The sequence below is a fragment of the Aspergillus aculeatus genome (genome assembly GCF_001890905.1).
Source record: "Aspergillus aculeatus ATCC 16872 unplaced genomic scaffold ASPACscaffold_22, whole genome shotgun sequence".
NCBI classification, from domain to species: domain Eukaryota; kingdom Fungi; phylum Ascomycota; class Eurotiomycetes; order Eurotiales; family Aspergillaceae; genus Aspergillus; species Aspergillus aculeatus.
Genome location: NW_017962997.1, coordinates 329,389 through 353,500, shown reverse-complemented (window position 1 = coordinate 353,500; position 24,112 = coordinate 329,389). Strand labels below are relative to the sequence as shown.

At 52.7% G+C, this 24,112-nt stretch overlaps 7 protein-coding genes across 7 annotated transcripts; 5 read left to right on the top strand and 2 right to left on the bottom strand.

Annotated features, from left to right (window-relative positions):
- Positions 1-86: 86 nt before the first annotated feature.
- Positions 87-1,967, bottom strand: ASPACDRAFT_37014 (MDR family MFS transporter; the record flags this gene model as incomplete). Its single annotated transcript, XM_020200265.1, has 5 exons — positions 87-725; positions 784-1,224; positions 1,298-1,575; positions 1,650-1,740; positions 1,797-1,967. 5 exons carry the CDS (start codon positions 1,965-1,967, stop codon positions 87-89), a joined length of 1,620 nt encoding a protein of 539 aa, XP_020051457.1.
- A 712-nt stretch (positions 1,968-2,679) lies between these two features.
- ASPACDRAFT_1883731 (NmrA/HSCARG family protein) lies at positions 2,680-3,630 on the top strand (the record flags this gene model as incomplete). The annotated part of the gene is made up of 2 exons (XM_020198343.1): positions 2,680-2,931; positions 2,986-3,630. The coding sequence occupies 2 exons, from the start codon at positions 2,680-2,682 to the stop codon at positions 3,628-3,630; spliced, it is 897 nt and encodes a 298-aa protein (XP_020051456.1).
- A 1,771-nt stretch (positions 3,631-5,401) lies between these two features.
- Positions 5,402-7,672, top strand: ASPACDRAFT_48219 (uncharacterized protein; the record flags this gene model as incomplete). The annotated part of the gene is made up of 4 exons (XM_020202087.1): positions 5,402-5,583; positions 5,645-6,318; positions 6,378-6,926; positions 7,107-7,672. 4 exons carry the CDS (start codon positions 5,402-5,404, stop codon positions 7,670-7,672), a joined length of 1,971 nt encoding a protein of 656 aa, XP_020051455.1.
- Positions 7,673-8,062: 390 nt separating this feature from the next.
- ASPACDRAFT_82245 (uncharacterized protein) lies at positions 8,063-9,442 on the top strand (the record flags this gene model as incomplete). Its single annotated transcript, XM_020206054.1, has 1 exon — positions 8,063-9,442. One exon carries the CDS (start codon positions 8,063-8,065, stop codon positions 9,440-9,442), a length of 1,380 nt encoding a protein of 459 aa, XP_020051454.1.
- A 1,367-nt stretch (positions 9,443-10,809) lies between these two features.
- Positions 10,810-12,879, bottom strand: ASPACDRAFT_127610 (uncharacterized protein). Its single transcript, XM_020197042.1, has one exon. The coding sequence runs from the start codon at positions 12,741-12,743 to the stop codon at positions 10,893-10,895; it is 1,851 nt and encodes a 616-aa protein (XP_020051453.1). The 5' UTR covers positions 12,744-12,879; the 3' UTR covers positions 10,810-10,892.
- A 5,272-nt stretch (positions 12,880-18,151) lies between these two features.
- Positions 18,152-21,673, top strand: ASPACDRAFT_48216 (uncharacterized protein; the record flags this gene model as incomplete). The annotated part of the gene is made up of 7 exons (XM_020202086.1): positions 18,152-18,305; positions 18,380-18,510; positions 19,820-19,835; positions 19,900-20,013; positions 20,795-21,211; positions 21,302-21,540; positions 21,605-21,673. The coding sequence occupies 7 exons, from the start codon at positions 18,152-18,154 to the stop codon at positions 21,671-21,673; spliced, it is 1,140 nt and encodes a 379-aa protein (XP_020051452.1).
- A 1,087-nt stretch (positions 21,674-22,760) lies between these two features.
- On the top strand, positions 22,761-23,709 carry ASPACDRAFT_1908436 (uncharacterized protein; the record flags this gene model as incomplete). Its single annotated transcript, XM_020198857.1, has 2 exons — positions 22,761-23,230; positions 23,364-23,709. The coding sequence occupies 2 exons, from the start codon at positions 22,761-22,763 to the stop codon at positions 23,680-23,682; spliced, it is 789 nt and encodes a 262-aa protein (XP_020051451.1). The 3' UTR covers positions 23,683-23,709.
- Positions 23,710-24,112: the final 403 nt, after the last annotated feature.

Sequence of the window (24,112 nt, the reverse complement as noted above, 5' to 3'; positions counted from 1 at the left end):
AACGAAGGTAGTTTTAAAAAGAGATCGTATGTCCAAGTTCCTCTTCTTCAGATGGCTGCAGAGTTCTGTACGACCGACGCCAACCCTCAAGCAGCCGCCATCTCCACATTCTTTCCCTTCATACTCCGCCACTCCACCCCTACCGCCCCCAAAAGACCCAAACAGGCCAGAATCAGCGCCAACTGAAACACCTTCACCAACGCATCATTATACGCGACCAAGACCGCCGGCAGATCCTCCGCACTGACCAAGGCCCGGAACCCCGTCGCGCCGGCCCCGACCACCGCCTCGGGGGTCAATCCGGGAATCTCCAGGGCAGCGATATTGACGATCAAGTGCTTGGAGAATATATTCTCCGCCACCGAGACGAACAGCGACCCGCCTAGCATCTGCAGGAACATGACGATGGCCGTGCCGACCGAGACCTGGGAGAGCGGGAGGACCGCCTGCGCCGAGACGCCGCCCTGCTGGAAGCCGAAGCCCACGCCTAGGCCGTACAGAAACAGGAACCCGACCCATTTGGCTTGCGAGATGTCGACCGTGAAGGTGGTGATCAGCCCCGCGCCGACGGACATGATGGTGCTGCTGAGGAGGAAGAACGGCGCGTTGTAGCCGAAGGCGGTGGTCAGGGCGCCGGAGGTGATGATGCCGACGACGTTGGAGAGGATCATGGGGAGGGAGTCGATGCCGGAGCGGACGGCGCTGACGTTACGGATTGCCTGGAACTACCTCATGGGTTAGTTGATGGGTGCGTTTGGGCCAGAGAAAGGAGGGAGGAAATACCCAGATGGGGATGTAGTAGATCATGGTGAAGAATGACCCTCCGATGCAGAGACCGAATAGCGACGCAGAGGCGATGGTGCGTTGGCGGGCGATGCCAACGGGGACGGTAGCATCCTCTCCCAGGAAGTATTGCAGTCCGATGAATGCCAGAAGCGCCAGTCCGAAGATCACGAATAAGGCAATCAGCCGTCCGCTAGACCAGGGGTATGTGACGCCGCCCCACTGCAGAGCGAGCAGCAGGCAGACGATGGCGGGGACGAAGATGGCAGTCCCCAGCGGATCGAGGCCCTTGAGTGTCGCAACCAGTGATTTCCTCTGGGTTTGTGGTTTCGCGGGCAATCGCAGCAGCGTCAGAAGTCCGATGGCCGTGACTCCGCCGAGGGGAAGGTTGATGTAGAAACACCATCGCCAAGTGGCGTGGTCCGTGAAGGCGCCGCCCATCTAGAACCGCCAGAGGTTAAATTCTTGGGAGCTTACACAGGCTCACGGAGAATGATAGACTAATCGCACGTACCAAAGGTCCGGCAACAGATGCAATGCCATACATCCCACCGAGCATGCTGAAGAACATCGGCCTCTTTGCTGGGGCGACCGTGTGGGCCAAAGTCACCATTGCACCCGTGAAGATGCCTGCGCTACCCAATCCTGCGATCGCGCGACCAACAATCAGAGTGACAGAGTCCGGTGCAACACCACAGATGAGAGAGCCCAGTTCGAAGATGAAAAGCGCAGAGAGAAAGACCCATTTGATGCTGAAGAGAGTGTAGAGCTTTCCGTACAGAAGCTGGAATGCTGTTGCGTCGCGCTCCGAGGGTTAGCCACCGCTGCCCAATAATCACCTAACGGGGTCGCTACACACATACAACAAGTGGTCAAGAGATATGATGAGCCATACCAGCCGACATCGCCTAGAGCATGGAACTGATCGGTGATTTTGGGAATAGCCACTGCCATGATCTTGGGGCCGTGTTAGTGATTCCAAAATGGTTCAGATGGGAAGGTATAGATTGTACCGTGTTGTCTAGCGCCACGCAGAAAACTGCCAGCATCAGACTTATGGTGATGACAGCCAGTTGCAGTCCCATGGGGTAGAATTGAACCTCGTCGTTATCATCATGTTGACTGTCGACGTCAAGCGATGCAGTGTTGCTTGACTTCGATTTGCTGTGTTGAAGGTTGGACATTGAGAGGAGTCGGCTCTATAGGCCGAGAGCAGCTGTTGACAGTGACAAGGAGAGAACCTGGGGTATATTGGGCAAATTTGAAGGATTGTGCCAGACCGGAATTCTGAAGTATCAACTTTCTATCCAGCTGAAGTGCGTACACTCCCATTACAAGAGTTCTAAAGACCTTTATAACCCAGAAGTCGTCCGCAGGCTCCCATACAGGGGAAGTATGCAGAAGAACGGTTGGTCATCATGGCGAAACCAAGGCCGAATAATGCCCACAACGTTGCTATCTTAGGATGATTTATCGCTCTTGCAAATGGTTCATATGAACTCGGAGTTACTCTCAGACCCGATGAGCTACATTATGCTTTTTCTGCCTTCCGGTTCGTAGCCAGAAAAGGGGTTGCTACACGGTGTTCCCGCCCTGGAAAATTTCTTGGCCACATTTGTTCGAAAATTACTTGCCAATTTTGTCTCGTTCGGATGTTTCTTCGTGATAAAGCTACCGTGGTAGCTTGGTGGTTTGTCAGCTCGGGGCTGAAAACGAGGCCGAGGGCGCCGCAAACGGCAAGTCGTTGTGTAATCGACTCAATAATCCGCAAACTCTGTCTGCGATAGACTTTCATTTAGGATAAAAGCAAGGTATAAGTTGAAGTTGAAAGATCTTCAAGTCAGAATTAGCTATTCATTCAACTATCTCATCTTATCAACCAAACAAACGACAAATATGAGCGCAGTCCTCATCACCGGCGCGACCGGCAAACAGGGTGGTTCAGTGATTCGCAATCTCCTCGCCAAGAATGCCCCCTTCGATATCCTCGCTGTCACGCGCAATGCACAGTCCTCATCGGCCCAAAGACTCGCACAGCAATCACCCAGGATTAAACTGGTCGAAGGCAACCTGGATGACCCAGCGGCGCTATTCCGCGCCGCCAAGAGCGGGAGCTCCACTCCGATATGGGGGGTGTATAGTGTCCAGGTAAGTTGATCGCACACCACGTCGGTATCATCGAGATATTGACCCAAACCACAGGCTGCCGATCCACGCAATGATAACGAGCGTCGACAGGGTGTGGCCCTAGTCGACGAGTCCATCAAGCAAGGCGTGAAGTTCTTCGTCTACAGCTCCGTCGACCGCGGCGGCGAGGCCTCCATCAACAATCCCACCCAAGTCCCGCACTTCATCTACAAGCATGAAATCGAAAAGCACTTGATCGCAAAATCAGAGGGCACCGACATGCGGTGGACGATCTTACGGCCCACCGCCTTTTTCGAGAACTTGACGCCCGATTACTTTGGCCTTGTCTTTGCGACCGCGTGGCAGATGGCGCTGAAGGGCAAGCCGCTGCAGTTAATCGCCACCAGTGACATCGGCTTCTTTGCCGCTCAAGCATTTCTACATCCCGAAGAGTCGCAAGGGAAGGCTTTCTCCCTGGCAGGGGATGAGTTGACGTATGATCAGATGGCGACAATCTTCAAGCAGAAGACGGGGAAAGACGTACCGACCACCTTCAGGATTCCGGTCAAGCTAATGATGATGGCCGTCAAGGAGCTTGGAGTGATGTTTAAATGGTTCCATGATGAGGGATACGGGGCTGAGATTAACGCCCTGAGAAAGCTCAATCCGGACCTGAAAGACTTTGGCACGTGGTTGGAGACGGAGAGTGGATTCCGGTAGTTTAGCGTCGATATGCCGGGATAAATGAACCTGTTTACAGACTAGGATCTTAAAAAGCGATGTATGAAGTTATGCACAATGCTGATTGATTAGTTTACTGTACTATACTCTGTTTAGTCAATGAAATTGTTTGTGAAGTCAGCTGACAGACCATCTAAAAGGGGACTAGCACCTGCATGAACATAAGTACGACCAAGAAGTCGCTAGCCTCACTCCCCACTCAACATCACCCACCTCGAGCTCCCTCGCAATCTCTTCTAACAAATGTCTCCTATTCTTTCCTCTCACCCACTACAGGTTCTCGCACCGTCGAGTCAATATCCTGTCAGTCGATTTTCGCAGAGATCACTTAACCAACACCGAGATTGGAGTATGGACAAACACCACGATGACGACGACGATCCTCCGCAATGGCCCCTTCGGCACCCCGACCCTCAGGGGCGAGCAACGCAGATACGAACTGTCGCACGGCCCGAATCTTCCTTCCCTCAGTCGCGAAGGGGTATCCACATGAGAAACGGATATTATTGGTCAGATGCATCCTTTCCAGATATTAGTTGTGGGCCACCGCCACCCGCACAGCCCGCAGTCGGAGTACGCACGGGACGAAAAGGATCCGCTGCCCGTCGGCCAACTCGAGCCCTATCTTTCGATCAGTCACGTTCGGTTTCACATACAGTCACGGCCGCCGGGACCACTGGAAAAATAATACAATACACGTCACACATTCATCCGCTCAGAAGATGATCAGCCTGTGGTAGGCTTGACGAGTCTGGCCGACATCGCGCGCTGGCGACGGCGATTCCCTCGCTTGGAGATGCTCATTGAATCTCTGACTGGGCCCTGTCGTTACGAGATACTTCACTTCCATGCCGTCCTTCAGACCCCAAAAGCAGGCGTGTCCGCAGAGTCCAACTTGGAAACCCTCTTCGAGCTACACCGGAGAAGGATGAGCAGCGGCGCACTCGATGCGGACCAATGGGTCTGTAACAACTGCGTCTATCGAGATGGGATTCTGACCAAAGAACATCTCTCAACCCTATCATCTGATTTACTTTCTTCTACACTGGTAGTTCCTTTTGACACCAGCTGGTTGGGAGATGAGGTATTGCTTTCTCACTCAGGTGCCGAGACGGAGGAACTCATTCGTAAAGTCACGATGGTCCAAGAGATTTGCATTGCCAGCAACCATAAAAAGGCCACTGGGACAGTCAATCGGCAGTTTGACTCCGACAGTGGGAAGATACCGGTTATGGTTGCTCTTTGGAGCTTTGAGCAAGCCTCTCCTGGCTGCCCTGGATCTCTACATGGAAATCATGTTAACGTGCCGGAGCACCTTCTGAATTCTTCACTCTCAAGTCCTGAGACTGGAGCAAATATGATTAGCCCTTTACCCGGTAAGAATGACATAAAGCCGACTCCCTCTTGTTTCCTGTCCACTAATATCTGATTTGAGAATGAGCTAGGCACAACAGATGGCGCGACTTCGAGGACCGGGAGGACTGAGAAATGCAGAAACGGTGTTGTGCTATCGCAGGAGAGTAACAAAGGCGCACAAACCACTGGGCTTGAACCTGGCACACCTCACACAGACTCCGATCATGCTTTTAATCTGCATTCAAAGCGTGAAGAAGACGTGACAATATCCACAGGGAACAAGATAGCTCTGGATAAAACTGAGTCCCTAGAGAGCGGTAGTGCTAGTGACGAAAACAACAGGGAAAACATCTCCTCCCAGTGCTCTAGCGACGGTGATGAAAGATACGCATGTATGCACGAGCTAGCCGGAGACCTCGCCAAGGCCTTGGATATCTACGATCTCAATCACGAGTTCATTCGGGATATTGTCAAGGCTCTCCCAGAGCTGCTAAAAGCTTTTGCACTAAGTCTAGGCCAAGCATCCCCCAGTCAAATCCAGCGTGATATTATGGTATTCATTCACCAAAATCGACGGTTAGTCTTCGCGAAGAGGCAGTAACCTATTTGCGGCTAACCCTTTGTGCCGTGCCCTCAGAAAGATTGCAGCCATGTTTGAGCAAGCTCTCCTCGCACGCGGTAGTGAATTTCTGAAGCAGCACTCCCCTAAAGCGAGGTCTGTGGACGATACAATGTGGTTCGGGGGTCAGCAGAATGATGAGGCGTTACAAGGCATGAGCCTCCCTCATCGTAAACTCGCAGATCGCCGCAAAAGCCGCATGAAGCAGAGTGAAACCGCCAAGTCCGGCGAAGACACAACCACTCCGAACAACGATTCTGAGGCTGGCAGCAATCGCTCGCAAATGCAGAACTATCTGCTCTTAATCCAGGCTAGTCCTGCATATCCGCTGCTGTTGAAGAGGATTCGACGTGAGCGTATGATCGCACTGCCAGAACCAAGATCTGGAGCCGGGATCCGCGAAACAATTCTTGAGGCTCTACTTAAGACTGAACGGATTAGTAGAAGAGCCCCCAGTCAGACGTTCAATGTCGCACTCAAGACGTATTGGGATCCAGTCATTTTCATGGAGGAGCAGCGGTATGAAGAGACAGCAGACTACGCATTTGAGAGAGTTATTACAACAACCGGCTGCTTTTCTTCAGCACAGGCCTTGACCATTTGGGAATATATGGACCAGACGTGGCCTTGCACAGGTTGCGAAGTATTGAGCCTGGTGAAGACAACTGTAACCAAGGGGGTCAAGGAATCTGGTAACGTTGATTATCACTTTTGAGACGAATTCGATAGCTGACATCTTTGTCTATGGTAGTTACCCTTGTGGACGGTACTCGAGTCACTTGTACCCGAGGCACATTTACAGAGGAACGGTCATCGCGCCAAATGCTCTTCGAAATTCGCGGAACGGGACCCGCCATTGCAGAGATTGGCGAGCAGGTAGCATGGATGGCCTCCGCGTTGCGGACCTGTCCTTCGGAAGGGACGGTTGCCCATGGCAAGCTTATAGTTCATACTACCAGGCCCCGGAACGGTGATCACAATCCACAAGCAGCTTTTCTATTTGAACTCACAGTTGAACTCAGGGAGAGTATCAAGAGCATGGAGCCCCTTAACGGGCAGTGCTGGCACAGATTGATGGCGAGTCCAGTGGTAGTGGAAGGTTTCCCAATCCGTCGGCGACCCTCGCACGCGTCCGAGGGTCTCGAAATACCGCTAGGCATGCTAGCTCAGCTGGTTGATACGACTCGAGTATCCCGATTTGACCAAAAGACACTCTTGAAGGGGTTTACCAGCATGGCGATTGTGACTGGCTATTCCCAGAATGTTGTCTCATGGCATCTCACTCAGGAGAACCAGGGCCGTATGTCTCATTTACGCAGCGAAGAGTGGCCAGGTCTCTCTGTTGCAGTCCATGCCCTGAAGTCAGCTCGGCATGTAGTAGGTTGGTGTCCAGAGATAAAGCTATTTGCAGGTCTGTATCTTAATGTTCTGACCCTGACTGCGAGACCTTCGATGTTTGACACTAACACTCTGGCTCTAGGTCAACAGGGTGCGAGCTACAGCATTGGAAATACCGGACTACCACACACTATTGAGGAGGAAGAGCTTTTCAGTACCTGCGCGCTCTCTGCAGGCCCAATATTCGCAGACGGCACACGCCCTGTCCTAGGGCAAAGAGACATTAGAGCACCACGATCGTCATTCATTAAGAAGATGAAATGGCTCTTTCAAAAATACGTTGTTCTATGGGATGAGGCGGAGCAAAGAGGATGGCTGGTTAACGGAGCTAGCGCTCTGCTACATCTTATCCGAGCATCGATCTATGAACACCGCTGTGCTGGTGCACCGGAGGCCGCTCGCCATTTGCATGAGGACCAGCTACACGAAGCCAAACGGCCGTATCAATGGGACTCAGCGTTCCAACTGCTAGTTCATCCGATCAATCGCAAAATAAACATGTCCGGGAGCGGAGAGAATCCGATTACGTTTCAAGACCGTGCTGAAGATTACTTTACCTTGCTAGAACAGGCAATAGACATTCGGCTCAGAGCCACAAGTCGGCACGGCCCGGCTGGTAAACAACCAAGGTCGGTGCTGGACAGGTGAAATTTCCGGGACCTCACCCGTGAGAATGATCCTATTTACCTGCGACAGACAGTTCTACCACTTGAAGGTCGATGCTGGGTGGACTTAACTCGTGCGATCTATGCAGTCACGTTATTTGGTCGGGGCTTTGGTGACATCATACAACCTGCGAATTGGTTACAACCATTTGCAGGATGGAACACAGTCCCAACTGGAAGGTTCTATCTCACGGCCAGCGCTCGAGATATCAGAAATATAGCGGAAGCGAACGGTGACCCGGACTCGTATCCCGCAAGATTGACCCATGACCTGCTTTGGTGCTCGACAAAGTCCAGCAACACACATCCATTGCAAAACTTCAAGGAAAGATTCAAGAGCATGGAGCATGTCGGCATGCTTGTACCCGTCGCGATGTTGAACGAAGCTCAAGAGACGACCGTGGCCTCAGATTGGGACGTAGGGGCTATAGTCTTTGGGTTTAACCCGGACGATGCATGGTATTGGGGCGACTACGGATATCCAACTAGGTCCAAGCCTGCCGTTCAAGAACTGGGACCAGTTTACACCGAAGACAGCGCCGGTAATAGTCATATTCCATCGATATATGAGGGTGCAAGACGTTCATCGGCAGGCGGGGTGTCTCAGACAATGGAGCAAGGGTTCTTCAACATGGCAAAATCCACCGCTGGCCCGTCAGAACACATTCTCCATCAGCCGTCCAATAGAAAGATGGCACTCGCTCACTACACAGTCGGGATTATTTGCGCCTTACAACATGAGCTGATGGCAGTCCGTGTCCTTTTCGACGAGGTCTTCGAGCCGGTGACGATGCCAACCGGAGACCACAACCATTACGCCCTGGGCCGTATAGCAGAGCACCACGTGGTCGGCGTCTGCCTACAGCACGGCTCAGATAGCACCTACTCCGCGCAGAATAGTGTCCATTACATGAAGCGCAACTTCCCCGGGATACGCTTTTGTCTACTGGTTGGCATGGGTGCAGGAACGCCATTCGACGCGCACGACATCCGACTAGGCGATGTTATCGTCAGCGACCCCCGCAGCCCGTACTCAGGAGTCATACCGTACGACATCGCCCAGACCCGCGCAAGCGGACCTTTTATACTCAACGGATCCCTCAGTCCACCGCCCACCGACGTCACACAAGCAATCAGCGCCCTCGAATCCAACCCGGACAGTGCCACCGCCTCCCTAGATCGCTATATCCGCCAGATCGAGCTCCTCAAATTCCAATACCAACACCCGGACCCCGAACCCGACCGCCTCTTCCTCAGCTGTTACCCCCACGCCCTCCCCAGCGACACCGACTGCCACCGCTGCTGGTCGATGTTCGAGCTCCGCCGCCCGCCCCGGCCCACCCTCCAGCCCCGCATCCACTACGGCCTCATCGCCTCCAGCACTGCAATTCCGCGCGCGGGCTACCACCGCGACCTCCTCATCAAGGCGCACACCATCTTGTGTTTCGAGTCGGAGGCCGCCGACATCGTCGATGTTTTTCCATGTGTCCTGATCCGCGGAATCTGCGACTACGGCGACTCGCACCGGAATGACCGGTGGCAACACTATGCGGCTGCGACTGCGGCGGCATATGCGAAGGTGCTGTTGGCTAGTATGAGGGGTGTCAATATACATGGGTATGGGCATGCGCATGTGCATGGGAATGAGATTGGTAGGGGGGACCCGGTGGAACGGAAGAGGCGGCGGGAGTCGCCTGATTCCGGGGCGGGGGTGGGCTCGTCGAAACGTCCTGGTATGTTTTTTCGGGTTTGATCTGGTCTCATGTTATGTCATGTAGATTGCATTGCGTCTTTGTTACCTGTTGTCTTTTAGGGTCGATATAAGTCTGATTATGGTACTTGCAAGTTCCGTCGGGAGATGGGCATACTACGCATACTTCTATGCCCTACCTAATGTCGGTATCCCATCTTCCTGGTTGAGTGTCATCTTTGTTTGATCTATTTTCCTTTCGGGCGAAGTGCGCAATATACCTTATGAGGGGTTCTGGGTGAAAGGAAGGGGGTGTCTCTGGCGATCATGAGTCTATTTAGAGCATGTGTAGCGATTCGACGGAGCTCAGGCCCGGGCAGTATGGACCGAATCCTAGGTAGAAGGAACTAGCTAACTTACCCAGGTGATCTGCATGGGCAACTCGCTTGAGGAACCGCTGAGTCGCGTGATCGTTGATCGTTTATCCAGTAACGGATCGTGAGTTACTCATATATGTATGTAGTGAGGCATGCTTGCGTCTCTTTCTTTGTACTTTGTATGACACTATCTAATATGCAAACATGGGCGCTATCTTCTGAAATAGCCTATGTGTGAATGGGGAGGTCACATGGTGGGTATACTACATGGCAACAGGAAAGACGAGAGATCCAGTCTTCACCCTTAACCTGGCGAGCAAGAGAGACAATAACAGACGAGAGTCTGTGAACATGGCACTGTGTATTGGAGTGCAATCGAATATAAGTCACCAACCCTATTGAAAGCTGAAGATTGAAAGCTAAAGCTTGTATCCAGTCGCAAGAACTGCAAAATCTATAAACCTGCCACTCGCTCGCGGCAAACTGAATAGAAGGTAAATTACATCTTCACCACCCCCTCACCGTCCCACTCCTCAACCAAGGTAGATGACCACAAGATTCGATCGCAGCTTATCGCGGGTTCAGATCCTGGATCCTTCGGGATGAACGCGGGCGTGTGCCTGAGCCCGTGTATCAAGATGGCGTCATTAACAATCGTGGCAGCCTGACCGGGTCAGGCATCAGGGCACTGCCCGGTGCACTAGCCGCGGCTAGCTTCCCTCACCTGACTTCCAGATCTCTGATCCACTCAAGGGTCTAGTCACGTGAGTATGGTCCGACCAAACAACTTAACCCTGATACCATAGTACAGGAATTGTGGACGGTAGTCCCCTTAGAAACTACGTTCGCTCTTGAATGATCCTGATAGATAGTGATGTGAGAAGTGCTTTGGGGCTATAGCACTGAACCTGAATCGCGCAAGAAATATAAAGTCAGGTGATCTAGCTCCCCTATGGGTCAGACAGAGCTCACGAACAACTCTTGTTAACCGAAAAATATCTGAACCTAGTCAATCAATTGCAAATCTATGAATCTATAAGTACACAATCGTAGGTAATTACTCAACCCTAGACGCGAAAAGAAACCCCGGGAATGCCAAACAGAAAGTGAGAAGGTAAGGGAAAAGGGAGGAACGGTTAGACCATCCTGCCCCACGAACGATTGCGCTTGGGCTTGAAGGGGGCCTTAGGCTTAGGCTTTTCCACGCCGCTGGGCTCGGCGCTCAGCACGTCGCGCGCGGGGTTCTTCCTGGCGCCGTTTTGAGCGGGCTGGTTGCCCTTCATCGACAGCTTGGGGTCGACATTGGTGAGTCTCAGGCCGGGGATGTTGCCCGTCAGACCCATCTTGCCGGCGACGGACTTCTGGAGCTGGGGCTGCTCGGGGCACTGGAAGCCCTTGATGGCGAGCTCGTTGGCCAGCTGGACGAGGCCGGGCTTGTCGAGGCGCATTTGCTTGAGCAGGCGGCCGCCGGCCATGCAGCCGAGGAAGGAGGAGTAGGCGCGTTGCTTGGTGACCTCGTCGACCTCGGCGGCCATGACCTGGTTGACGACATTCTTGGAGCGGTCCGGGTCGTCGGCAGCGGCGAGGATGTCCGCGGCGCTAGGGTGCGGCTGGATGGGGAACTTGCCGGCGTTGACCTTGATGAAGAAGCTCTCGCGCTCGGTCAGCAGCATCACGGCGCGGCCGTCGTTGCCGGCACGTGCCGTGCGGCCCACGCGGTGCACGTACTGGTCCGAGTTGGCGGGCAGGCCGACCTGCACCACCAGGTCGACGTTGGGGAAGTCCAGCCCGCGGCCGACCACATCACTGGCAAACATGACCCCGGAGGTGGCCTCCCGGAACTGGTTGGTCGTCCGCGAGCGCGTCGGCTGCGACAGCCGCGAGTGCATCTCAAACACCTCGGCCTGGCCCTTCAGCAGCTTCTCGAACGCCATGCTCATCAGCGCGACCAAGTTCGAGGTGGCGCCGAACACGATCACCTTCTTCGAATTCTTGCCCTTCATCTCCTCCTTCAGGAGCGCATGCAAGGCCGTGTAGAGCTGCTCGACGCCGGGCACGACGACCGAATACTGCGGCACGCGCTCGTGGGTGGCGGACTCGTTCGGGTCGAGCGTCGAGATGTGGTGGTATCCGTCGCGCAGGACCACGTTGATCACGTCCTTGACCTTGGGCGGCACCGTGGCGCTGAAGCACATGCCCTGCCACCCGGCCTCCTTCTTGGCGGGAAGCTTCTTCAGGATTTGCCGGACATCCCGCAGGAAGCCGGCCTCGAGCATGGTGTCGGCCTCGTCGAGGATGACAGTCTGGATGTTCGTGAACTTGCGGGCGCACTCCTCATCATTCAGGTAGTCTTGCAGACGGCCCGGGGTGGCGACGAGGACCTTGGGGTCGCCGGCCATGAACGTGTTGAAGGTGCTGGCCCTAGCCGTGCCGCCGACGGCAATGTGGCATTGAATTTCACGCTGGCGAGGCAACTGGGAGGTGAGCCCATTGCACGTCTTGGCGATCTGCAGCGCCAATTCCCGCGTTGGGGTGATGATCAGGACGGCGACTTGGCCTTTGGGGATGGAGGTGTCACCGTGCACCAGCTGGTGCAGGGCCGGCAGCAAGAAGGCGACCGTCTTGCCGGTACCAGTTTTAGCTTGGACCAGGCAGTCACCGCGCCAGCCGTCGGGCTGCAGCTGGGTCATTACGCGGTGCTGCACGGGAGTCATACTGTCGAAGCCCAACTTTGCGATAGCCTTGTAGAGCAAGGGGTCTAGTCGGTCAGACACCGAGGCGTAGGTAACCCCACTATCATCAGGAGTGCCAGCGACGGATTCCATGGCGCGGGAAGTGGTGAAGTTCTGGACTCGCGGAGAGAATGGGTTGACAGAGACGGTGGCTTTGGCTGCGACACGAGGAGAATTCCACAATCGTGCAGTGGGAACAACAGAGGAAGAGATCTTGATTGATGTGACTTGGGATAAAAGACGACGACTTATCATGATTGAAGGGGGAGGAAGGAGGGAGAAGGGGGGAGGGGCGGTATTTAGACCAGTGTTTGTTTACCACGAAACAGCTGGTGGGTGGCTGCAGTGGATGAATGAGTGAATGAATTCAGTTATTATTCCATGCTTTTGCTGGAGATGCATTGGGTCTCGCCCGCTGAGTTTTCCCCCAATGTGGAGTTGCGACCCACGGGATGACTCAGCTTCCCGGGAATCTAGCCTAGCTAGGGATAGTTTACCCGCTCCCCCCTCTGGGTATCCTTTGATCCTTTGTTTCTGGCTTTTTTCTCGAACAGCGGGAGAACTTGAGAAAAGTTATTCTTAGTATAGCGTACCATTAGGCTAGGAAAATAGTATGGAAGAAATGGGGAAAGTGACAAAGGAAAAACAGCTCAAGTTCATACAGTGAGCTGTATCTTGATCAGACCGACACTACCTATAGACTAGTCAATAGGTATAGTACTTCTCGTCCATTTTGTCTATCCCGCTATCCCAACATATATTTCCTGCGGAGCTTGGCTCTGACGAACTACCCCTCTACGACTGTACAGAAACTACATCAATACTACAACCAAGTCTACGGACTTCGCCCAAGTTGTCCATACAAGTCCATCTTCGGGACCAGGTGTTCAAAACAAAGGAAAGACTAAGGAGACCTACAAAAATCCACACCCCACTGGGGCTGGTCCACATGTCCTCCCAGCCAGGTATCTGGTGATACCACGAGAATAACAAAAGAGAACACAAAGGCTCAACCCACGCCAGAGTTGTCCATACAAGTCCTTGTAGAACCAAGATAGTCGGAAGCAACAAAGGAAATGACCAAGGAGACCTACATTAAGCCACACCCCCTTGTTGGGTTGGCCAAACATGTCCTCCACCACTGAACAAAGGAAAGACATAGGAAAGACGCCCCCCCCAAATCCTCCGGCACCCGTACCAGCAACTGAAATTGACTTGACTCCAACGCTCCGAACCACGTTGGCAGATGCTGGCACGAGACACCCCTCAAACCGCCGACGATCCCAAATCCCCACTCGATTGCCCCTGTCGTATCGCAGAGTGTTGTCGCAAACCGAGACGCCGTCGAACCGCCGATGACCGTTGCCTGAGAAAGACGTGGTTGCCCGTCTCGTGCTGCTGCCCAACAGACATGAAACCGCAACAAACCCAAACGCCCTCCCAGGTCGTTCACCTCTGTCGTCCTTCGGTGATGCCGGCCGCTAGACACTCGTTGGTAACCGTAAGCGAATCGATGTTGGTGGTTCTTTGTCGTCTCTGTCGTTCTTCGGTGGTGCACGATGTCGTCCCGATGCCCGATCTGTCACCTGATCAGCAGTAAAGAGAAGCCGACTTGGTTCTGGTACAACCAAGCCAGGCAGACCAGAGGAGAGAACGAATGGACGACCCAAAGGCCAACAAGAAACAGGAAATGCAAAGCCCCAAAACGAGTGACTCAAGGAAATCAAAAGAGTAACAGGAGAAGCCTTCAAAAACAACCCATTCCTCAATACCTACGGAACTGATCTCTCCATGGGAGGATCCACCGACTGACAGTAAAGACTGTGGTGGTCTCATTGAAGCTGACACTCTTCTTGGAATTACCCTTACGAACCGGAGCTGCGTTTGATGCAAGGGTGACCTCCAAGAGAGCCTCGGCCCGCTGAGCCCTGGCTTCGGCGGTATCCCGTCTCGTCCGAAGATGAGTACGAGCATCACCTGGCCCAGAAGGAGTGGACGTGGCCCGAGGGCGCACAGAAGAAGGAGCGGACGCACCCTGAGAGGATACAGCAGAAGGCTTCTCAGAAACAACGGAACGAATGAAAGTCCTTACCTTGGACACAGTGGGCTGCAGCGGAGCGGACTGCATCAGGCGCAAAGAACGGACGCCTCGATAGGCAGGCAAAGAAGTGTGGTGTCGAAGTCCGATGGCGGATGAGCGAGGAGAGGAAGGAAGGGCGGGACAAGAAGGACGTACCAGATCCTTCTTGGAGGAAAGAGAGAGGGGTAATAGGAGCGGAGGGAAGACGAAAAGGAAGGGAACGAAGAAGGACACAGACGGGCCATCTGGTCGACTCTTCACGAAAACGGGCAAAAGAATGGAGGGAAGGTCGGGCGATAAGAAACGAGAGAAAGTAGGGGATTGAGAGCAGGAAGCAGCAGGGGATCGAACGATGGGTAAGACGTGTTAGCTGGTACTAACAAGAAATCACCTTTCGGTAGAGAGGAGAAAAAGGGAAGAATAAGAGGAAGAATTGAAGGGCGGGAGATGCGGTTTTGTTAACTTAGACTATGGTGTTAAGGAAAAAGCTGTTTAGATGGTATAGAGGAGGAAGGAGGCAGGAGCCGTCACCATTGTTGACCACCGGTTCCAATCGACCATTTTGATTATGGGAGCTTAGGAGAGCTGGGAGATTGAATCAATAGAGTACCTTAGCACCTTGAGATAGGTAGCTGTGGGTAAAATACCCCACTTAGATGGACTACCAGCAAGAATCAAAAGTGTATAGTCCACGAAAAGGTTATTATTCTACCTCTAGAGTATACTTATGAAGGTTCAAAGTGTACACAAAATACTCCTGCATTCGGTCCATCAGCACCTCTACGTTTATTAGGATACTAGAGGAGGACTAACCATTTAACAAGAAACTGGCCCAGACAAAGCTCCGGCAAGTCATTGACGCTGCAGGTCGGGTGATCGGACACGATTGATATAGGTATCGAAGACGGGTGAATGCCGCAGACATTTTAGTCTTCTCGGTTCATGCCGATGTGGTCTGGAGTCACTTTGGTGAAGTCAACAAATGAGCAGGTGAGGGAGTGAGGGGGTGAGAGCTGGAGAGCAGGCGCTGAGGCCAAGACGGAGGAGAAAGAGACAATGGCGAGAATCTAAGATGGTTGAATGCAGAGGTTGCAAGGCAGGTGCGTGGCAACAACACCCGACAATAGAGAAAAAGCCGTGCAGATATAAATACCCATTTCTGGCTCGCCGAGCAGCCGCAGCAATTTCAGTACCATAACATCAACCTCATTGATCCGTGTATCTTGGAACTATGAGCTGCTTATAGGTGTAATGAACGTCAGTGTATGACTCACATGGAAGATCCTTTCAATTGTGATATTGGTCCTTGTCGATGGGTAGGTCAATTAAGTATTGGAGATAACCCCCGGCCTGAAGAGCTCCTGCCGGCGGCCAACCCGCAGGCGCAGACCGCCTCAATACCGGCAAGGCAGGGTATGCTCAACTTGCTCGTAAGGGAACTGGGCCAAAAGTCCGCTTGTGATTGAAGAAGCAGCAAGTCATGTGACAATTATAGGAAGGAGTCAAACTAGGCCGAACCCGTGTCTCTTTCCATCATGGACGAGCTGGCTACCATCCTTTTCAATCGTCGACTACATGCTCCCTACAGGTGCAAGAGGGACTGACGCGTGTGTGTGGCGAATCAATTTTCCTTTAGCTCTTGTTGAAGGTCCTCCCGGCGAAGATGCTATGGAAACGTGATGCACTGCTAATTCCGACCGACACCGTCATCGTGAGCTCTTCAGATGACAGAGGACTTCCGCAAACCAGAGCTTAACATTATCCTTGACTTTAACGACACTTGAAAGTAACTCCACACAAGACGAGTCCATACGAAACAATCCCATTCGACACAGGCGAAGCGTCGGACGATGACGATCGACAGCGAGTGGAGGCTCTTGGCCGTTACGCTCGCGGTATCGTAGACACAGTGAAAGAAAAGGAATAATTGACTCAAAGTGGATAGGTTTTGCTAATCCAAGGTGGCTTTACCTTCTGTCGGACGTTTGAATGGACAGGAAGAGGAGAAACCTCCCAGAAACAACATGTATGACCGAAACAAAGCCCCTGTATGGAGGAGTTGACGATATCGGATTCGAGACTTGGAACCATACGAGAAAGAATTATATTAGGCATGAAGGCCGGAAGAGACTAGAGAAGTTGAAACGAGGAACAGGGTGAATGTAGGGCAAGTGCCCGGATGAGACAGAGGGAAGGAATAACCAACGCTTCGGGTGAATCGGGTCTTAAAAATGGGGACAGTGAATGTGGAGTCCATAGAACCTATTCAAGTATTCCATGTACTGTGTCTACAATTGAATGCTAGGATGGCTACGAGAGATTCTCTGAGTTTGATTCAACTGGTGAAAGAAGACCCATCAGGCGAAGACCTGCCGGTCGGGTTTTGTCAGTCAGCATTTGATTCAGCCACTCAGTTGTTGATCCTATACGAGCTGACTGAAGGGGCCAATCCACTGTTTACTCTAATATCAAGAGCTGATTGCATTGTGGTTCGGCCGAATCGACCCAAGAAGTCTAACTATTATAGTTCGCGTATGGTTATGTGGTCTTCGGAATTGCAGTGACCCGGTGTTCGGCTATCTGCAAAATAGTATATTTGTAAAAACGTACGAGCCAATGATGGCAGTGATGCTTGCTGAGACAATACTGGTAACATCCACATAAGCTTTATTTGGGTTCAATATTCCAATCTCAGCCTTGTTACTTCTCAGGAAATAAGCTTATAGCTACCATGAGACACTATGGAGACTGGGTCTAGGCCATCGTATTGTTGCTTCCCAAGTCTAGGTCCCCACAAAAACCGCATAAGAAAGTCCCCTTATTCGGGTTCACACCGCATTTCCCATCGCTGAAAGCATTTCAATCACACATGGATTTCTTTTTCCTGGGCATTGATCTGATCACCTTAATCACCGGTGGATCGCATCATCTCTGGGCGGCACACACCGCCCATCGAATGCGTCCTTATCTCCTCCCGCGACCGTATAACCAAGCCCTATCCGGCGGTTCCCCATTCTGAACCGAGGTTTTCCCGCGGCTGCAGAGTGGTAGCTGTACGGATTCAATGCAAACCACGGAACGCTTACTAGCGGCAGAAAACCCATTTGCTCGTATCCAGAGATCAAGGCAACGGATATAGATTCGGGGATCATTCTGCAGCGGTTGATCCACAGCGCAATGCTTAGCCCTTCGTTGTCTACAATATGATCCAACCTAATCTGATGGGGTCCCACAATACAAATCACCACTTGGTTGGCCATCCACTTAGTACGAGACCAAGCATGAAGAATGGTTCCTCTTTGACGGTCTAGAGGGTCGATTTCCTAGTATCCGACGATTGACCGACCCTTGACGATCGTAGTGGACTCCATCAGTAATAAAGAACAGGAGGCAATCACACGACTCCGAAGACTGTCCAGAACACGAGTAGACCGTTAACATGGTTTGGATGCCTGTTTGTCTGACAGTCCCAGCTCCCTATAAAAAGGGCTCTCTTGACGAGGACCTCGCTCTCCGATCTTTCCATGCTCAAACCCATCACTGACAATCTAAAGCACAACTCCCCATAACCAAGACCCCCGTCATGCATCTCACCACTAGCCTCACCGCATTGGCTCTGGTCAGCATGGCACTCGCAGACCCAGCCGTCCAGATCATCGATCAGGGATGCTTTCTCAAGGACGGCAATGGCAACTTCCAGTTCGCTGATAAAGATCATGCGATTATCACCAGCTCAGGTACGATCACGCACCCTGACGTCCTCCCATTGAGACGTGAGTAGTTCAAAAATGACAAGATATGGCGAGAACAGGCAATAGTAATTTGATCTGCAAGGCCCAGGTGGCCGCTCCAGCGAGCGGAAAGGCCGTGATCTACAGCGGCAAGAACGGGGACGGGCTCTGTAACGCAGCCGGGGGTATTACGGACGACTGGCAGGAGACGGTCAGTGCCAGTGGACAGGCTACGCTGACATGCCATTTCAAAGAAGGGTAGTCCTGTACATACTCGTACGCTTGCGGCGGTCTCTTCCGCGGTGTGGGAATGGCGGCAGTTGGGTATTGCTTGATGTTGTGCAATGCTTCTCTCGTCATGTTTTCGGTTTCTTGTTGGCTTCGATCCAGTGGCATGTATAGTGCAACGATCCCTTTCAGTTATGAAACCAGAAATGTAAAAATGAGTGGACCTTCATGTATATCATCTAAATCACAGCCACGAGCCGAAATGCTTCAGAAACTGAGTGTCTGCGATCGCCCGAAGTAACTGATCTGTGTACACGCATACTTCGATTGACGTTGTACAGAGATGACGGCATGAATGTTGTACAGCAAACGCCGATCTCCTTCAAAGGGCTGCAAGCATGACCCGCCCATCCACCATAGACGATTCAATTGGCCTTGGTACATTTTCCGACGCGGGGCATCAACTCACCCGCGACAAGCGGAACACTGGAGACACAGATCATTTCCGCTGGGAGGGTGCTCCTTCATAACAAAGACGGGTCACGGTCACACGGTTGTAAATGACATGTAGCATCCATGCTGAGCCTTGCAGACCGGAACCACGCCCATGGGCGGTATTTCTGCTCTAGCATAGAGGTGGAGCTCATGCAGCGGCGCGGCGCACCTCGACGTGAGGGGAAACCGGCATGACTCCTCGCTGAATGACGCGCAGACTTGACTGTGATGTCGAAGACTTTCCGGTTTTCCTGAAGCATGACCACATAGAATGCTGTCTTATTCAGCTCCCCGGATGACCGTGGACAATTGAGCATTTGCGTCAAGGTTTCCGTCAAACCATCGACGGCGATAGGAAGATGGCGGGACGGCCGTTCCCCGTGCTGCCGGGCTTGCAGACCAGAAGCTTGACAAAGCCTCAGGAAAAGCTGCAGTGGCACATGCCACGTTCCCAGGGATGGTCTCAACTACTGAGAGCAAACGCGCAAGTATAAATTCCAGCTGCGCTCCCAGATCTTTTGATTTGAAGTTCCGTAGTCAAACCTGTTAATCTGCCAATTTTGAGTTTGCCCAAAACCCATCCTTTGCTCTGGTTCAGGCTTTCCGAAACAAGAAAGGGGGGGGAGAAAAAGAAAAGGAAAGACTGACGTACTCGCCAGAATATCGTGCACCCGTAAATATCATCCAGGAGTGGCTCCGGGCATTTTTTGAAGCGGTAGACCTGCTCCCCTTGCGCGTCTAACCTATTTCTGGATATAGAGTGGCTGACCCTCGTAAACCTCGCTCGAACCATGCAGGACAAGGACTTGAACGGTGAATTACATTGTTTCTTCCTTGTCCGAGCGGTGGAGTCGGTGCGCTGACCCATCTTTCCAAGGATATGTGTCCCCACAGGAGCTGATCGAAGCAGCCAAGGGCGAGAAGGAAGAGGACCTTGCCGCCCTCTTCCACTTCTCCAACGCGAACTCCGACGTCAGGATCTCTTTCGCGGGTGAGACCATGATCCCCATTTGAACAAAAGCTGAGATCTCCTGGGTAACTGCAGACCTTGATTCGCTATGGGTAGAGTGGTATATCATGGGCTTTGTGTGTGCAGAGCAGGAGAGCAAGTACAGCCACGCAGAAAGAAATTGAACTACCTGTGCCGGGATGGGTTCACGTGGTGGCTCGATTATTGGGTCGCGAAGACGTCGTGTCTATCTATTGCGGTTCATAGCATGGCATTTCAACTGGTATATTGCGGGCCACCGGGTTGCGACATAGGAAAAGGGGTCCCGATTCAGACCTGCAAACATGTATACATCGCTTCAGTCGGTGAGGCTTATCCGAATACCATAGCCGTCAGGGAAGAAGTGAACCTGGGCAGCCTGGAAGGAAGCCCGAGATCCCAGGTTGGGTGAACGGAAGGCTGGTGCGGGCGATGCAAGTTGACTATTGAGTTAAGGAACAAACAAGGAGTAGTGTGAATGCAGACGCCGGGGATCATATTGTGAGGGCAGCTCTGGCGCCCAATCCGACTACAAGCAAGTCCACTCTCCAGGTACCCGCTTTTGCCTCTTGATACCCAGGTTTTGTCTTGCATATTTTACTTCAGTGAACCTATGCGCAGAACGTGGGTCGAATTCAAGGGAGTGTCGGTTTCCATCTCCGCCATTTCCACAAACGAACCGTGTCTCGCTGATGATCACGTGTGACCTGGCTTTTGTAGTCTACATCTACCAGGGATGGGCCGGTCTAAGACGAAACCCGACACTCACCGGATCTTGCCAAAGAGGTCAAAGGTCTTCTCGCGCCCTACTGCGGCAAATTTGAGCCCTTCGTCCCTGTGGTGCCCCGGGAGGTCTTTGCCGTGGCGAATGAGCTGGGGTTGCAGGGCCGCCTCGTCCAAAATGCCCTGCACCCGGTCGGAGAAGTGACCGAGCTTCTCAAGCTTGGGGTCCGCTTTGGGGACGCCCAGTACGGTGTCAACCGGCTCCTCCTGGAAGGCAAGAAGCAGGTGAAACGAGAAGTCAAAGCAGATCTGAAGCGGAAGATAGGAGGGCAGCAGGGTGGTGGCAAGCTCGTTCCCGACGTGGTGATGGCAGACACCAAGACCCATGCCATCCGGGGCGTGGGTGAGGCCAAGACGTTGTGGAAATTCGAACCCAGGAAGAAGCAAACCTGGGAGCAGTTCATAGCCGAGAAGCTCGGTGAGTACGGCGCATAGTGGTGCGGCTTTTTCCCCCAAATGATTTTCCCGCATGCTAAACGCTGGCTGTGCCGTTCCAATCAAACAAAAGGCCAACCCGCCAGGTACATGGATGATTACTACGTCCGCTATGGATTCCTCACTATCTACGAGAGGACATGGTTCGTGAAGCGTGTCAATGATAACGAGTTCGCCATGTCGCCCCCGGTCAACTCGAAAGCTGGCTCCTCAGCCACAGAAGTCTCGCTGAGGGAGTGCTTTTTGGCATTCGCTCTTAGGACGGCGGATGCCGCTGGAAGCAAGTACAGTCGCAGGTCTGGTCTTATTCTGGTAATTTCTAGCCCTTGGTAGCTACCCAATCCTAAGGTAGTCTTAATTCTAATGTTTGAAACAGACGCGCCGCGGCCGCCAGCAGCGGGCCTTACCCAAGACGGGCCGTAAGGCCCACGATCCGGGATTTTGAGACGTTCCAGAGATGACCTGCCTCACTTTCTAAAGTGAAATTATGGTAAGGACTACAGAATATGGTCCAGCACAGATGGGGCACGTCCCGCACCAAGCCTTCCATACACTAGAGCTGAATAAATACGAGCACTTTCTTCACATCGTGTGGCCGCTCATAGCTGGAGAATGGATCGAACAACGTAGACAGTAGCCTGCTCGATGTTGTTGTGAAGGCCATGATAGACCCGCCTCATGGCCGAGGTGAAGATGCTTGTTGTCGTCACTGTGCCGACTATCCGATGAAGTGCTAAGGCCGGGCCCGTTTCGTTCGCAGGGCTGATCTCTACCATGAGAATCCAGGTTTTGACCATTTGGGGCGGGCGAGGGCTCTGGACTTCCCGAAATTCCTTTGGCTACTATGACAGGTAGAGAAGGATGTTCTGGTAGACAACTGCCCGATTGTTTTTGACAACTTCTTCCATTGTTCCTAGCGTCAATCGCCTCGGTGGATTCGAGGTGCTCCTAAACGAAAAGCACCAACGTTACTGAAAGGCGGAATTTACGACTGGGCGGACCGTAACTGTCCATAAGAATACCGTAAGGGGGGAATGTTCTTACAGTGGCTTGACCCGCGGGTGACTCCAGGCCCCGGTAAAGGAATTCTTACATAAGCACAAGGCGATTCCTAGAGGTTTTCCACGGTTCGGTGATGGATACAACATTGTGCAGTGAAGCAGTGAATAAGTAGGTTTCAAGTTCCGATGTTGGTCATCCTGATGGAATAGTGACTCATCCTGTGATTGGCCCATCATCGGCCATCAGGAAATAGGGCCTATCCTGGTGGAAACAACATTCTCTTTGCAATTCACCCGCACTCGAGCAGATACAGACATCCAGAGACTACGTCGGCAAAGCTACTACCTCTTTCTGTAATTTGCCTTGCTTATCTACTTCGTATATCACAAACTCACCCTATCTATCCTTCATCCGAGACTCGACACCTCGTTATCCTTGCTCCCAAGCCAAGCAAGCCATTAGCTCTGCTAGTCCATTCTCAGGTCAGCCACACGAAGAAGCGAACCGTCGAACCTTTCACTCTTTCCAACATGTGGAGCTTCAACCTGGAGGGACGCGTTATCACGCTGGGCGGGCGAAAGCTCCGCATTCAGGAACAGTTGACCGAGGTCCTCGACCTCGAACTGGGCGAGCGCAGCCTCCTCCTCAAGGCCCGAAACCTCGAAAGCCAGGCCCTTTCTTTGATCCGGATGCGCTACCAGCTAGACCCGCGTGGGTTCGAGATGGACACCGAGGAGGCGAAGCGGGAGGTCCGGGAGATTGCGGAGAACGAGTTTCTCCACGAGTGCGACGTTATCAAGCTGCTGGGCGACGCGGGGCTGGGACCGAGGTACGCCGACCACTTCATGTGCTGGCAACCGAGCTGGATGCCCTTTCCCGGTGGATATGGCCACTTCCTGGTGATGGCGGTGCCCCCGGGCGAGAACCTCGACGAGATCAACGACGAGCTCACCGATCGTCAACTGGACGGCATCCTGACGCAACTAGCGCGCATTCTCGAGTGAGTTTGGACTGGTTCCCCCTTTTTCTTTTCTGTTTTTTTCATTCTTTCTTTCCATCACGAGGAAGAAACTTTGTATCTTGGCTTCAGAAAAGATAATGGATCTGACAGATTCATCCTTTTGCGCGTACAGGTTACTGCGCAAGAACGGCCACAGGCTGATCGATCAACACCCGAGCTATCTAAACTACGACGTCGGCACCAAAAAGCTCTACCTGGTCGATCTCACCCACCTTCGCGGAACCGACCCGGCTAGCAAAACCTCGTTCCCGATCGACGAGGAGAGCCCGTACGTGGAAACGTTCAATATCTGGCGAGCACCATATCGGAAGCCGCAAGAGCGCCCGAAGGAAGCAAGCAAGGCGCCGCCACGATCGGGAGACAAGTCGGCCGGAAAGAAATCGTCCGATCAGCCCACCAAGAAGGAAAATCGGCCCCCATGGAGACCTTGAAATTTCAGACGGAATCTGCGAACACTAGATGGGACGGCGCATAGACGTTGGAGGTCTTATCTTTGTTGCTAGTTGACTTTCCATACTGTTGCACCGCAAATCCAAATGCCAATTGAATGGGGAATTCGGGTTCTATTGACCTAGGAGCCGAAGCTCAGCCCGCCTAGTTGGGCTGGCTCTGAAGGAGTTTTCGTAAGCTAAGAACCCAGCGGGTGACCTCGAAAGAAACTGTATAATCGAGAACCAGGATATAGCTACACCGAGTACGTAAAGATCTTGTAATGGTCTGGCACCTATCCTTCATGTTCTTCATATATCATATGTTATCCGATTTTCGATTCTTCTTAACCTGGGACGGCGGGTAGGCGTCTTCGGCCCGGAAGCTGATCCGGGGGTCGTTGTAGCGCAGAAGCGACAGGCGCACGCCGGG